This window comes from Carassius carassius, chromosome 48 (assembly GCF_963082965.1).
Source record: "Carassius carassius chromosome 48, fCarCar2.1, whole genome shotgun sequence".
In the NCBI taxonomy this organism is placed as follows: domain Eukaryota; kingdom Metazoa; phylum Chordata; class Actinopteri; order Cypriniformes; family Cyprinidae; genus Carassius; species Carassius carassius.
In genome coordinates, this window is record NC_081802.1 from 21,307,372 (window position 1) to 21,320,671 (window position 13,300).

A 13,300-nucleotide genomic window follows, 5' to 3' on the forward strand; every position below is an offset into this window, starting at 1 on the left:
GCACAGCCTTAAATTACACTGACACACACTTAATTATTTGGGAAATCTTGTTCATACTGGATCCATACAGAAGACTCAGGGTTATTATCATTAACTAAAACTAAAGCTAATTCCATAAAAACATTCATCACTAGTTGCTATGACAACATTTCTTATTTTAGTCTAGTTTAAATAGAAGTACTAAAACAGCTAAAACTAAATAAACAAAAACTAATCATAAAAACGACAAAAACGCAAAGTTACCAAAACTTGAACTAAAGTGTAGACAGAAAATATAAAAATATAAAACATCATCAAAAGCTATAACAGTATATCAATGAAAATGCAATAGCACTGAGCATGTTGGAATGCAAAGCGCCACCTATCAAAATATTCCCAGCAGCTGGAAAGGTTAAACCGAGGCAGTTCCTCAGCTAGCGTGCTTAATACATCTGCCAGAAACCAGTCTGACCCGGCGCCGCTGCCCCATGCGTCCTTTTCCCTCCAAGATAAAGAGCACAATGTCTGATTTGTGTTTATGACCCAGAGCTGGAAGAAACTGGGAGAATTAGAGCACTGAAGGTGAAGTCAACAGCCACGCTCGGCTCTTTGACAGCTCTTTCAAACAGCGCTTAGCATTATTTTGCTTCATAAAAATCCACATTTCATTTCCCCCCAAAAAGACAGCAAATGATTTGAAACCCTGAATGGGACTCATCAGAATCTGATGAGTGTGTCCATATGCTAGCCGACATTAAAGACCAGAAAAAAACAAACCAGCGTTTGACACAAGCCCCTGTCAGCTCGTGACGGCACACAATCGTCTTTCTCTTGTCTCAGAGTGAGTACAAATATAAAGACTGCACACATATTAGCCTCATGTCTGCGGGACAAAGCGCTCATTGTGAATAATCCTACAGGAGACAAGGGAATAAACTCTGACTCTCACACACACCCCACCACTTTCCTTTCCATTCGCTGCTCTGGATCGCTCAATTAATGCACTGGGCTTCACAAACTCCACAAACCTTTTTTCATTTCTCTTTAAGCTGTTCTTCTTTGTTTTTAAGTGTTCATATACAGTACAGACCAAACGTTTGGACACACCTTCTTATTCAAAGAGTTTTCTTTATTTTCATGACTATGAAAATTGTAGAGTCACACTGAAGGCATCAAGGGCTATTTGAGCAAGAAGGAGAGTGATGGGGTGCTGCGCCAGATGACCTGGCCTCCACAGTCACCGGACCTGAACCCAATCGAGATGGTTTAGGGGTGAGCTGGACCGCAGACAGAAGGCAAAAGGGCCAACGTACATATTTTTGAAATATGGTTTAAGTACTGACAAGCATTTATGCAAAATCTAATTTAATTTAATTCCATTGGTGACTTTAATGTCATGTATTCAAACATATGTGTAACTACACATGAAATACACATGAAATGGCAATTTAGTATAATATGTAATATATACAATATATTTACTTTAAATGTAATATTATTGAGTAACACTAGTTAAAATTATAATCAAGCATTTTTACATAATAACAAAATAAGTGTACTGCTTTAAAGCCTGACAAAATATTATTAAAACATAATGATTTAAAATGTACTTTAAAGTTAAACTTCTAATCCAGGGAGGGGGGAAAGTAACTTTTAAAAGTAATGAATCATCAATGAACTGACTTCACCTGGAAAAAAATGACTCGTTGTTGTTGTCTTCCTGCATTATTGACAAACTATTTTCCTGTTTGACACTGTAAAGCTGCTTTATATACAACCAGTATTGTATATACAAATACTATACAAATAAAGGTGACTTTACTTGACTTAATGCACTACAATATTGTGTTACTCCACAAAAAAGTAACTAATTACATAACTCAGTTTCTTTTTGTGGAAAGTAATGCGTTACATTACTTTTGAGTTACTTATTGTCACCAGGCCTTGGCTTGTTTATTTGTTTTTTAATAACAAAAAAAACCCCACAAAGTTATATTCTTGGCAACTCTAAGGGCCCTTTCAAATCAAAAATTGTACTTAAGCATGTTAACAGTCATGTCACTTAAGTGGCCTTTTATTTTATTAATATAATTTTATTTGCAAGTTCAGCTTTATATATATATATATATATATATATATATATATATATATATATATATAATTTTAAGATTTAAAGTACACTACAATTGCACATTCAATAGAACTAAGGGTTTCTCAAGGCATCTTGTCACAAATTTGCATAGAAAAAAAATGCTAAGTTTACATTGTCATAGGGATAAATATATGTATAGTTTTAATTCTTTCATAGCTGGTATGCCCTCATATTTAAAGTTAGTAAATTCTCTCAATTCACACTCCATTGGCAGGTTTGCCAAACAGCTTTAACTTAAAACTGATGGCACCTGACTCAAGACCACATGTAGAAACTTTGACGGCTGTATGTTAAATGGTCTGTCAAATTCGATTAAACTCAAATTAAATAACCCCTGGGAACACTCTCTCTGCTCTTTAGACAATACAGATTCCTCGGCAGCGGCATAAAGGCATTGCTCTCCTGGAATGTGTATTCTTTGGAGGAGCCACTTGGAGCAAATTTGACTCTTTTCTCTTCTCCTCTTGTCACCCACCTTCTCGTTGGTGACATGGTGAGTGGAATGCATGGGTCTCTACTGCGTTTCAAAGATCAGACGCATGCCAGACCCTTCAGCAGAGCGAGACAATAAGCATCACGCTTTAGTTGTCCTTCAGTGAAGCCCCCTCTGAATCCAGTAATGCATCACACGGGACAGGGTGACGCTGCTGTGAATAAGGGGCAGGCCCATGCTGATGCTGCCCCAGATCCAGTCCAAATCAAATGCGACCACACACACTTCCCCCTCGCTGCTGAATGAGACGCCCCTGCTAGAGGAGCGACGAAAACAATACATCCACATAACTGAGAGACACAAAACCCCAGTGAGAGGGAGGAGTCTATAATACAGTCTGTCAACAAGTCTAGAAAGGGGCTGTGCCTTTATAAGCTCCGCCCACTCAAAGATGCGCCCCCACAACACAGTGGCTGGTGACCCCAACACACAGAACCCATTTTCTAATGCAGTCTGCTCATGCAGATGCTTTCTGAAAAATAAAACAGTGATTTTGTGGCTATAAAAAGACCTGATCACCAAAACACAAGCAACCTTAGTGGTAATGATAGTGAGTAGAAGTTTGCCTGATGGGCAATAAAACAGGTGAAAACTTCTTTAAACTGACTGATACCCAGGGAAAAGAATATCATGGACTCTTTTGACCACCAACCTTGGCAACAACCCTAAAGTCACAAAACTTTGTAAGATAATTAAGGCCGCAGCTATAAAATCACATTCCCATTTCTGCATATTCAAACTGTGTTTCAATACTGTGTTGCTTTTTTTGTGAGAATCAATAGTGTTTGATTGGCATCACTAACCTTAAACCTGTTATGCCATGTTTGACACATATGGGCTACTGTTCTGATTGATTGACTGATTTCTTTTTTTTCTTTACATTGTAATATTGTCAAATTGTCATATATATATATATATATATATATATATATATATATATATATATACACATATATATATATATTTGTCATCCTTATCATTTGACCTAATTTATTGTTGGTTCCTTCTGATTATTTTCATTAGTCATTCTATTCACCTAGTGTTAACTAATTATCTAATTAGTCCAATTAGTTTAAAGTTTGGTTGTGCTCCTATGATCTACGAGTATTTATCATTAAAGCCTGTTCCAGAGTATATTCCGTTGTTGTGCCAATAATAATATATAATATCATTTAATTTAGTTTTTTAAATATAATTTAAGTTTTGAGTGGATACTGGATAGGGAAAAGACCTACATCTGAGGGGATTTTCTATGGGAAGACAGCAGGTGTCAAAACTGTAAACTAACTTTTCTGGAGGTACGTAATTCTTATTTTCATAGTTTTTCTTTTGAACCACTCTTTGAAGTGTGTAATGTGTGTTTATTGTTTTTACTTTGCCCAGACCGTCCCTCCTGCCATTATTCTCATGAACCAAAGGAAATGAGCAGCTCCATATCCTGTAGACAGAGCCATCTGCTTATTGGAGAGGGGGTGCAGAGACCAGGGAAAGAAAGCACATGGAAAATACCTCTCAGAGACAAACCGAACACATGGAAAACTCAGACATATCCACACCACAAAAATTACAATGAAAAAAAATGGAATTATTCCACTCTATTTGAAGAAAGTAAGCTAAAACAGGTTTTAAAGTAGAAGAAAACTGCAATTTTCCCATGCAAACTCCCTGCCGCAATGATAAGCTGCTGTTCTGAGAGTTCTGCTTCTCTGACAATGAAGCATCGCCAAACAGTTTTTTTGGGCAATATTTTAAGGTCACTATCAGTAAACTGACAGAGATATGAGGGCCGTGTGCATCGAAACCTCCCATCCTCCCCTGCTAAAGGGTTACAGATGTCTTCCCAGAAGGGGATGTCTGTTGACGGTCAGCAACACAGTGTGCAACAGCCACTGAAGAGCTACAAACTTGTTTCTTTATTTAAACATCATAAAACACTTTGGCATGGAGCTCAGAGGAGCGGCGCGGTACACAAAGCAGTCTCTGTCAAAACACTTTCATCCTCTATCTGGCATCATGTGCAAACTAAAACGCATCTGGACGACTGATCGACTGATGGGTGCAGAAGAGCCTAGTTAAGTTTCTTTGCTCTACTGCCAGGTGTACATTAATGTAATCAAATCCCAGAGTGCAGAAATACACTCTTATCTGCTTGATATGATCGTCCATGGAGAGAATCAGCCATCTTGAAGGGATTCTTTGTTTTCAGATGTTTAAAGTGATGGAATCATGGCATAAGTTAGGGTTCGGGTCAGCAACTGCACCCTAAGGGACCATTAACACAGAATGTGTTTTTTACCATGCCATTATACTACTTTTCCATTGTTATTTTGCATAAACCCTATTGACGAATGTGTTTGACATCTCGCGTCACATGGTGTTCTAAAAATGTGATGCTCACGTTAAAATAAGTTAAATGTTTGGGTCCATTGTTTACTATCAATAGTTTAGAGAAGCAGAAAGCACAACTCAAACATATTTTGCTTCCAAACTAACCAAATTGTTGGTCAGTGTGGTGACTCAACTTGACCAACTTGAACCCGTTGCGAAATCTGCATGGGAAATCTTTCCCTCTCACACAAAATTCCTGATTATGTGGAATGAGAGGGTTTCTGGATTTCGTTCGTGAAAATTTGCCAACCATTGGTAAATGTTGCCGCGTTTCCACCAAAATTACCCAGAACAATTGCATCAGGAATTTTCTTTTTTTTGCAGGAACATTTTCATTTAAACATATTAATAGCTATAAAAATTGTATTACTCACACAACTAGCTATAAACATGTCAACTGTTTACTTTAACATTCTCAGCTGTTTTCTTCAAACTGTTACTCCAAAATGAGAGTAAAGTCTACAATAGCTTCCCTTGTGACAATGCTGAGAATGCATAGAATAATCTGAGTACTGGTGTTGTATTATAAATTGCAATCTTACACATTTTGGAATAGAACGATATGTAAAATTAAGCTTTTTCAGTATGAAAATTCTGTCCGATTTTCACATGCAATTTCCAAATTTTTAAATAAATGGCAACTGGCTTAATAAAATGCTAATTCACTCCCTGACAGTAGGTGGCGCTTATAGAAAAGAAGACAGACAATAAACATTCGGTGCGACAAACATGTTTACTTTGAATTAATGTCTGTTAATGTGACTGTTTACACCGACAGGAACATTTGCAAGCTGTCAATGTGACACATTATTTACAGAAAGGTGTTCTAATTTATTTTCCATCAGACTGGGAAGAAAACTGGACAAGATTTGCACTTCTGGTCACATGCTCAGAGCCGCTGCTGTTAAGTATGGTGTCCCTCATAAACAGGCTATTTTGCGAAGCAACAGTCAATGGTAGAGTAAAAATCTGATACCTTTTCATCTCTTGTCTTTGTGTGACAGGGTATTTCTGCTGTTTAATCAGCATGGCGCTGATTGACGACTATTTACAGAGAGTGTATTTGAATTTTCTGTCCATTTGTCTGTTTATTGGTCTAAAGAGACAAACTGCAAGCAAAAAAAAAAAAATTTGATGATTTTTTTTTTTCAAACATTCACATTAGTGTGAAGAAATCTTTAGATCTGCTTATGCGTAAAAAAATCTGTCGCACTTATGGCATGTGAATATTCATGTCAGTCTAGCATTCAAATTATGATGTTTATCGAACAGTTTTTAAGGCCTTCAGTTCAGAGTATGTAGAAATGCACAAGAGATGATGTGTACAATCTTTTGAAACCTTCAGTAAAGATGAGGTTTCAAACAAAGGCTGAATAACACAGTCTAGTTGTGAGGAGCATGAATGACAAATGTTTTCTGTATTGGATATGTGTGTGATCCCAGAAGACCCCCATCAGCTGCTGCCGTGTGTAAAATGCACTGTAGATGTCAATGAGCTTACTGAGCACTTCATAACGCTGGCCTTTGTCTCAAAAACACCACAAAACCACTGACTGCTTCAATGGACTACCATGTTTTTGACTCACTGAGTAAATAACACAGAGCATAGCATGTGTAACTACACTGTAAAAAGTTGCAACCTGTATTTGTTACCTCAAATAGCTTTTTCTACCTGATTTAACCCCCAAATTCAGCTTATATCAAAATACCAAACCTTAAGTAAGAGCAATAATAATAGAGCACTGCTAATAATGTTTATTTTGCTAGTATCTAGCCATATTCTAGTCTCTTATATAGTCTAGTCAAAGCTAGTCTCCCATCTGTTTACATCAGTCAATTTGTCCCTGTACCTCTATTTATTTCTGCGCGTTTCTACAAAGACACTGTTGTTCAGAGCTCTCCACATGGCATTTCCTTCAACTTTAATTGCTTTTATACAATTTATATCAGCGAATCACGCAAGGCCCTGAAGCCCTTCATGGCTACAAAGACACTTTTGTATTTTGATGGCAGCTATCAGCGGAGAAGAAAGAGCCAGCCAGATGTGGTCTGGCCAAACAGCATCACACGACTGGATCTTCATGCCTTTCCACTTCAAGCTGAACAGGAAGTCCCTCAATCCGCTAGTGCAGAGCCTCCCATGCCATCAGAGTCCAGCGTCCCCTCGCGAGAAAATCCTGACTGGCCCCCATCTCCAAAAACACATGTGTTATGTCTGCAGCACAGATAGCAGCGGGCCAGGGATTCCATTACAGGACACTTTTTGCCACTGTGTCCCAATAGCCATTGTTTTGCCACTCACCCATGCCAAGCTAGAAACATTGTCATGACATTCCTTCCTTCAGGATTGGCCCACGAAAAGGGGGAAAAGTTTAATAACTTCTTTGGTAAGCATTTCCCGCAGGCCGGACCCGAAAGTAACTCTGTTAATGGTGTTTTAAAATGTAATGCTACTGAATAAAAGCTGGGACTGTTTCACTGAGAGACGTTACCTCTGCTTGACACAGAACATCTGGACTTCTGCAACAGTTGAGCAGGATTTTGTTTAATAAACCTCCAGTTGCTACAGCAGATGCGTTTAGTTTACTGAGTGAGTTGGATCAAGCGAAATGTTGCTCTCTCAGCGTCACAGGCTTCCATACGCAACTGTTATATATCAAACCCACAACTGCTCTGAGTTTATTTACCGCAATATGAGTGTCATCACTACCAGCCGGACTGCAGCCATATCAAACGCCAGTCAAACAACTGATAATTGCCTCTGGATGGTAATAAAGAATCTGTGTTACATTTCCATCTCAAGAAACCTGTCCTGGTTATATTTCTCTCCAAAAACAATATTAATTAGAGATTTGATATTAGATATAGGCCTATTACAAATGGTAGTTTAAGAAGAAATTATATTTTGGATGGTGACAATAGCTGGGTTTCCATCCAAACCTGAAGTGAATCTTTTCAAAGTTCGCTAAAAAGAACTGTGAAATTAGATGCATTTCCAACCTAACCAATAACCAACAGAAAATAAAACACCATCAGTGAAGTCAGATGATTAGTCATGAGGGTTTAATGTTCACAACATCTGAATTTATCCAGCAATTGTGTTTACATCTCCCATTTCCCACAGTAACTCCTTTTTGCAAGTCAAAAACCACCTCAAGCGATCTTTAAAATGTTTAGCAAATTATTATTATTATTTTTTTTGCCATTTCCGTAACTCGTTTCTGATGCGATGCTTCAAAATGTGCGTAAAAACAGGGTGATAGAAACATAGCTAATGAAGCATTTTAGGACCAATACCATTTTGTTTGACATTATTTTCATAAAAACTGAAAAATAAATCCTACAGTATCTTACTGCTGTATTGTATAAAATATATATTATTTAAAATAATTAAACAAAACAAATTGTTAAAAAATATAAAAAAAAAATAAACAAAACAAAATAGTAGAAAGACTGCATTTTAGAGTAATGAGAATTACAAAAATTGGATGAGAATAGAAATTTCATGGACTACCAATTTGGGGGAAATGTTACAATGCATTATTGTTTTTTATTTTTTATAGTTAAAATGTATTAAATATAATAATATATGTAAATGTATAAATGTAAAATAAGTCTAATTTAATCTCTATAAATGAAAAAAAAAATATATATATATATATTCCTATTGAGTTAATATGTGATGCAGGCAGTGTTTATGAAATTAACATATCTCATGTATCCAGGCAAATAAAGAAGTGAACATTGTGAAAGATCACTTATATTCAACCTAATGAAGAAAAATGGCCATTAACAGAGCCTGAAGGGAAGACTTTCTCACGCTTCACGTGGCATCAAAAGGAGGCATAATTACAGACTGCCTTTGCATGAAGAAAAGAACTACAAACACTGCAAGTCTTTTGCCTCACTTGTTTGGATCAAAGCTGCTTTGGAATCAGAACAATAATGATAAAAAATAAACCACCAGCTGAAAGATTCCAGAGGGCGACCCTTTAATTATCTCCTGTTTCATGGCGGTGGTTGAAGAAATGCAGGTTTGATTAATAAGACAAACGGTTAACAATTCTTTTGCCATTTTTGAAACACTAGAGCCCATCAATGTGCATACTGTGATGATGTAAACCATTTTAGATCAAATTTGGTTTTAATACCTCAGATTGTAGCTAATATTTCCACACATTAAAAATGCAACAGAATCTCACAAGAAAATGTAATTATTTGATTGATTTTATATGAATTTGTACAAAAAAAAATCAAAAATTTTAGCTAAATGTAAGCATGAAGGTCCAACCCAGTAAGCCAAAAACGTACAAATTAGCCACCAATTCAGCAAAACATCAAATAGTTATGAATTTAAAAAAAGTTGTGTTACAAAAATGTGCTGCTGCCCTTTGTTATCAAATCAACTCAATCATTTCAGCAGAGACAGTCAAGTACATTGAATTGCAAGTTGTAACAAAGATATCCTGAAAGATGTTGAAGCAGAAAGAGGGGGGCTGTGTGAAGCTGGAAAGAGATCCGTGAGCCCTAATAGTGAGGGTGAACCAAGAGCTGCAACAATCCAACGAAGAGACGTCTCTCTCAGAGCCACATCATGACGACAAGATACACTTCCTGAGCCTTAACAAACTCATGTGTTTTCTTCTGTGTACTTCCTTCAAAAGAAAAAAAAACAATCCTAAAGATATGTGTGACGTTAGCAGGGAGAGATGATGTCATTACTGACAGGCTTCTCCTGACTGTGTAATTGCAGGGCGGTGAAGACGTGAAGCTCACGTGTTGGTGGTGGACGTGTCCGCTGAATGTGTGGCAAGCCCTGGCATGTTTAGGTTTCACACCAAGAGTTTCAGGTAAAAGAAGGAAGGGAACGTCAGGGAGGCGAGCTACAGTCAGATAGATTGTCCCTGTAAAGCCCAAAGCCATTTGAAATGAGCCTCAAAATAAACACATGATCAAGGCATTGACGTGAATCTGTGGAGTTACTGAATTTATAAGTATTAACACATTTAAATGGGGTTTGGTTGATATAATCTGATAAAAGAATATGGAAATTCCCATACAGGGGAAGTATTTACACTACCAGTCAAATATTTGGAATAATTAATTATTATTAATGTTTTTTTTAGGTCTTTTCTGCTCACCAAGGCTGCAAATTAAAAATAGAGCAAAAACAGTAATGTTGTGAAAAAAGTCTTACATCTAAAAGACGTTTTCTGTTTGAATATATTTTAAAATAAAAAATGTTGTTGTTTTTTCTATCTTTGACTTTTGAAAAAGTCAGAAGAACAGCATTTATTTGAAATAGAAATCTTTTGTAACATTATTAATGTATTTACTGTCACTTTTGATCAATTGAATGTGTCCTTACTGAAAAAAATTGCTTTTTTTATGTATTTATTTTTGTATATTACCCCAAAGTTTTGAATGGTGTTTATCACAGTTTTCACAAAAAATAAAATAAAATAAATAAATATCAGCACAACTGTGTTCAACATAATAATCAGATGTTTCTGGAGCAACATATCAGTATATCAGAATGATTTCTGAAAGATCATGCAGTGCTGTTGAAAATTCAGCTTTGATCACAGAAATAAATTACATTTAAACAGATATTCACATAGAAAACAGTCATTTTAAATGGTAACAACATTTCACAGTATTACTGTTTTTACTGTATTTTGATCAAATAAATGCAGCCTTAATGAGCAGAAGAGACTTATTATGATTTCAAAAAGCTCAATATTGCCGGTATTGTATAATTATTTATTTTGCACACTATCTCAGCTGGTGGATTATGACCCAAAAACGGGAAAATGCCACATGTAAAAAAATGAAATATTAACCATAAAATCAGGCACTATAACAATTGAATAGAAAAGCTAAATAGGCTAATCAACTTTTAAATATTATTTATTGTAGACGTCAGTGTGTCTAACACTGTTTGTTTCTAATCATATGCTATGCAGTCACAAAATCACCAGTTTTCCTATTCAGCCATGTCAAGTTAATATTTTGCATTACATTGGGCTTAAACGCGGTGAATAAAAGTTGTTTCCTTTTTGCTTTGTGTTGCTATGCCACATGGTTTCCAGTGTTAAATCTGGGTCCTGAAGCGAATCTGAGATTTGAGAAGTACTGATTTAACAGCCGCGTTTATCCATAAACCGGACAACTTCAACCCAAAGAACAGCTAAGGACTTACTAGTAGGAGAGAGGTGGGCACAGCTTGTTTTAACATGTAGGTGAGAATTTATGTTGTTCTCTAGTGTCAGCAAATAAAATGTTGACACATTTTGAACACAATTAGCGAGCTGACGGGGATCCTGGTGGGCGAGACTGTCGACCGACCCCACAGTCAACGTCCCACTGAGGTGATCACAACCCTGGTGACTAATCAACCCTACCGAATCAGATAAGAGCAGAGTCCCCAGGGCCACAGAAGAATAGCTGTCTCATTCCTACAGAGACAAGTCAAAACACACATTTACACTGAGACGCACTGGAGAGATAGGCTCCCTCTGAGATATGCTAAACACATCCTTATCAAGGTGAGAAAAGGCCTTGATCATCGGCTTGCTGTGTGAAACGTGTGCTACACATGACAGTCAACAAGACCGGGTGTTTTTTGTCTTTCAGATCCACGCCCAGATACTGTTCTGTTTGTTTCCGGCCCACGCCTTCGACTCCACTGTGTTCAGAGGTCAAAAGCAAAGCTAAACGTGACTGCAGTGCAGAGATTTCATCAGTGTGAACGCGCAGTGATTCACATCAGAAACCGGTTTAGAAATCACAACCTGTTTTGTGCATTGCATTTAAAAACAATGCAGTGATGTTTCTAGATGAATGCAAGTAAATAAAGCACTTAAAAGTGAAATAATAAAAACAAATAAAGAATGTTTTTGTTTGTTGTTAAACTGCTTTATGTACACGTTTAGTTTTATATAAAGCGACTTTAAATGATTCAAGTAAATGATTACCATAAGTGATTTATGGCTGGACTAATGTAAGTGCTGTGCTGGAATGTGGCGAGCCGTATATGATAAATGTAGCACTTACTTGAGGAAGTACTTCTGTCCGTTGGCGGTGTACGCCATCTCCCATCCCGGCGGCAGCGGCAGCTCCTCGGCCACATCGAAGGACTGGTGGCGGGTGTGAGAGTGGTGTCTCCCGGGGCTCGGGGCGCCCAGTGCGCCCGCGGACAGCTGCAGCAACGCCGGGGACGAGATCGAGCGGACGTGCACCGCCGGGCAGCTCGGAGGGAGGCTGCCGGAGTCCGTGCTGGACTGCCGAGAGTGAGAGCCCGAGTCCGGCTCCTTGAAAAACGACTCGGGCAGATGCTTGTTCCTCCAGGAGCTGGGCTTCGGGTTCATGACGGAGTTAAACAGAGCCTCCAGATCCGTGTCAGGGTCTTTGGCGACATGAATCACCTGCTGGCCCGGTAACGGCTTGAGAGGGTTACTGTTCATTTTGTTAGATATAAAAACAAGCAAACCCCGAAAAATCTTATTAAAATACTCGGTTCCTGGGGGGGAAAATCCTGGAAGATGTAGGAACTTCTTTGGTTAGGCCTGTTTTTTTTTTTCCTTTTTTTTCTCCTTTCGTTGGTAAAAGTAGTCACGGCCTGCTTGAAAAGTTTTGCAAAGTTTTTAAAATGTTGTCATAAAGCTATATAAGTGTATGCATGTTGTCTGCATTGAGAGTTTCCAGAGCTCCACTGACTGACGGAGTTTCTGTCCCGATGGAAAGTTTGTAAACTCAAGCTGTTCTCTCTCTCTCTCTCTCTCTCTCTCTCTCTCTCTCTCTCTCTCTCTCTCTCTGTCTCTCTCTCTCTGTCTCTGTGTGTGTGTGTGTGTGTGTGTGTGAGCGGCTCCTGTGTCACTCATGAATATTCAGTGGCTCCAGCTCATTATGTTTGGATGTAATTCAGCAGTTTAACAAATAAACTTTACTTTGATGTTATTTTAAACTGAAGTGGCACTCAAAACCATGAAAATTAAATTCATTAAATCTGTTTATATATATATATATATATATATATATATATATATATATATATATATATATATATATATATATATATGCAGTACAGACCAAAAGTTTGGAAACATTACTATTTTTAATGTTTTTGAAAGAAGTTTCTTCTGCTCATCAAGCCTGCATTTATTTGATCAAAAATACAGAAAAAAAATGTAATATTGTGATATATTATTACAATTTAAAATAATTGTTTTTAAATGTATTATACTTTAAATTATCATTTATTTCTGTGATGCAAAGCTGAATTTTTA

At 37.3% G+C, this 13,300-nt stretch overlaps 1 protein-coding gene across 2 annotated transcripts in view; it reads right to left on the bottom strand.

The window, feature by feature from the left end:
• Window positions 1-12,797, bottom strand: part of LOC132131842 (WW domain-containing transcription regulator protein 1-like) — a 51,976-nt gene extending 39,179 nt beyond the window's left edge. Inside the window, exon 1 of one of the 2 annotated variants that reach the window (XM_059543977.1) lies at window positions 12,069-12,797. In XM_059543977.1, the coding sequence (XP_059399960.1) occupies window positions 12,069-12,478 (410 nt within the window). In that variant the 5' untranslated portion in view covers window positions 12,479-12,797. The remainder of the gene's footprint in view (window positions 1-12,068) is intronic. The other variant, XM_059543976.1, reaches the window with a different exon arrangement.
• Between the last annotated feature and the right edge of the window lie 503 nt (window positions 12,798-13,300).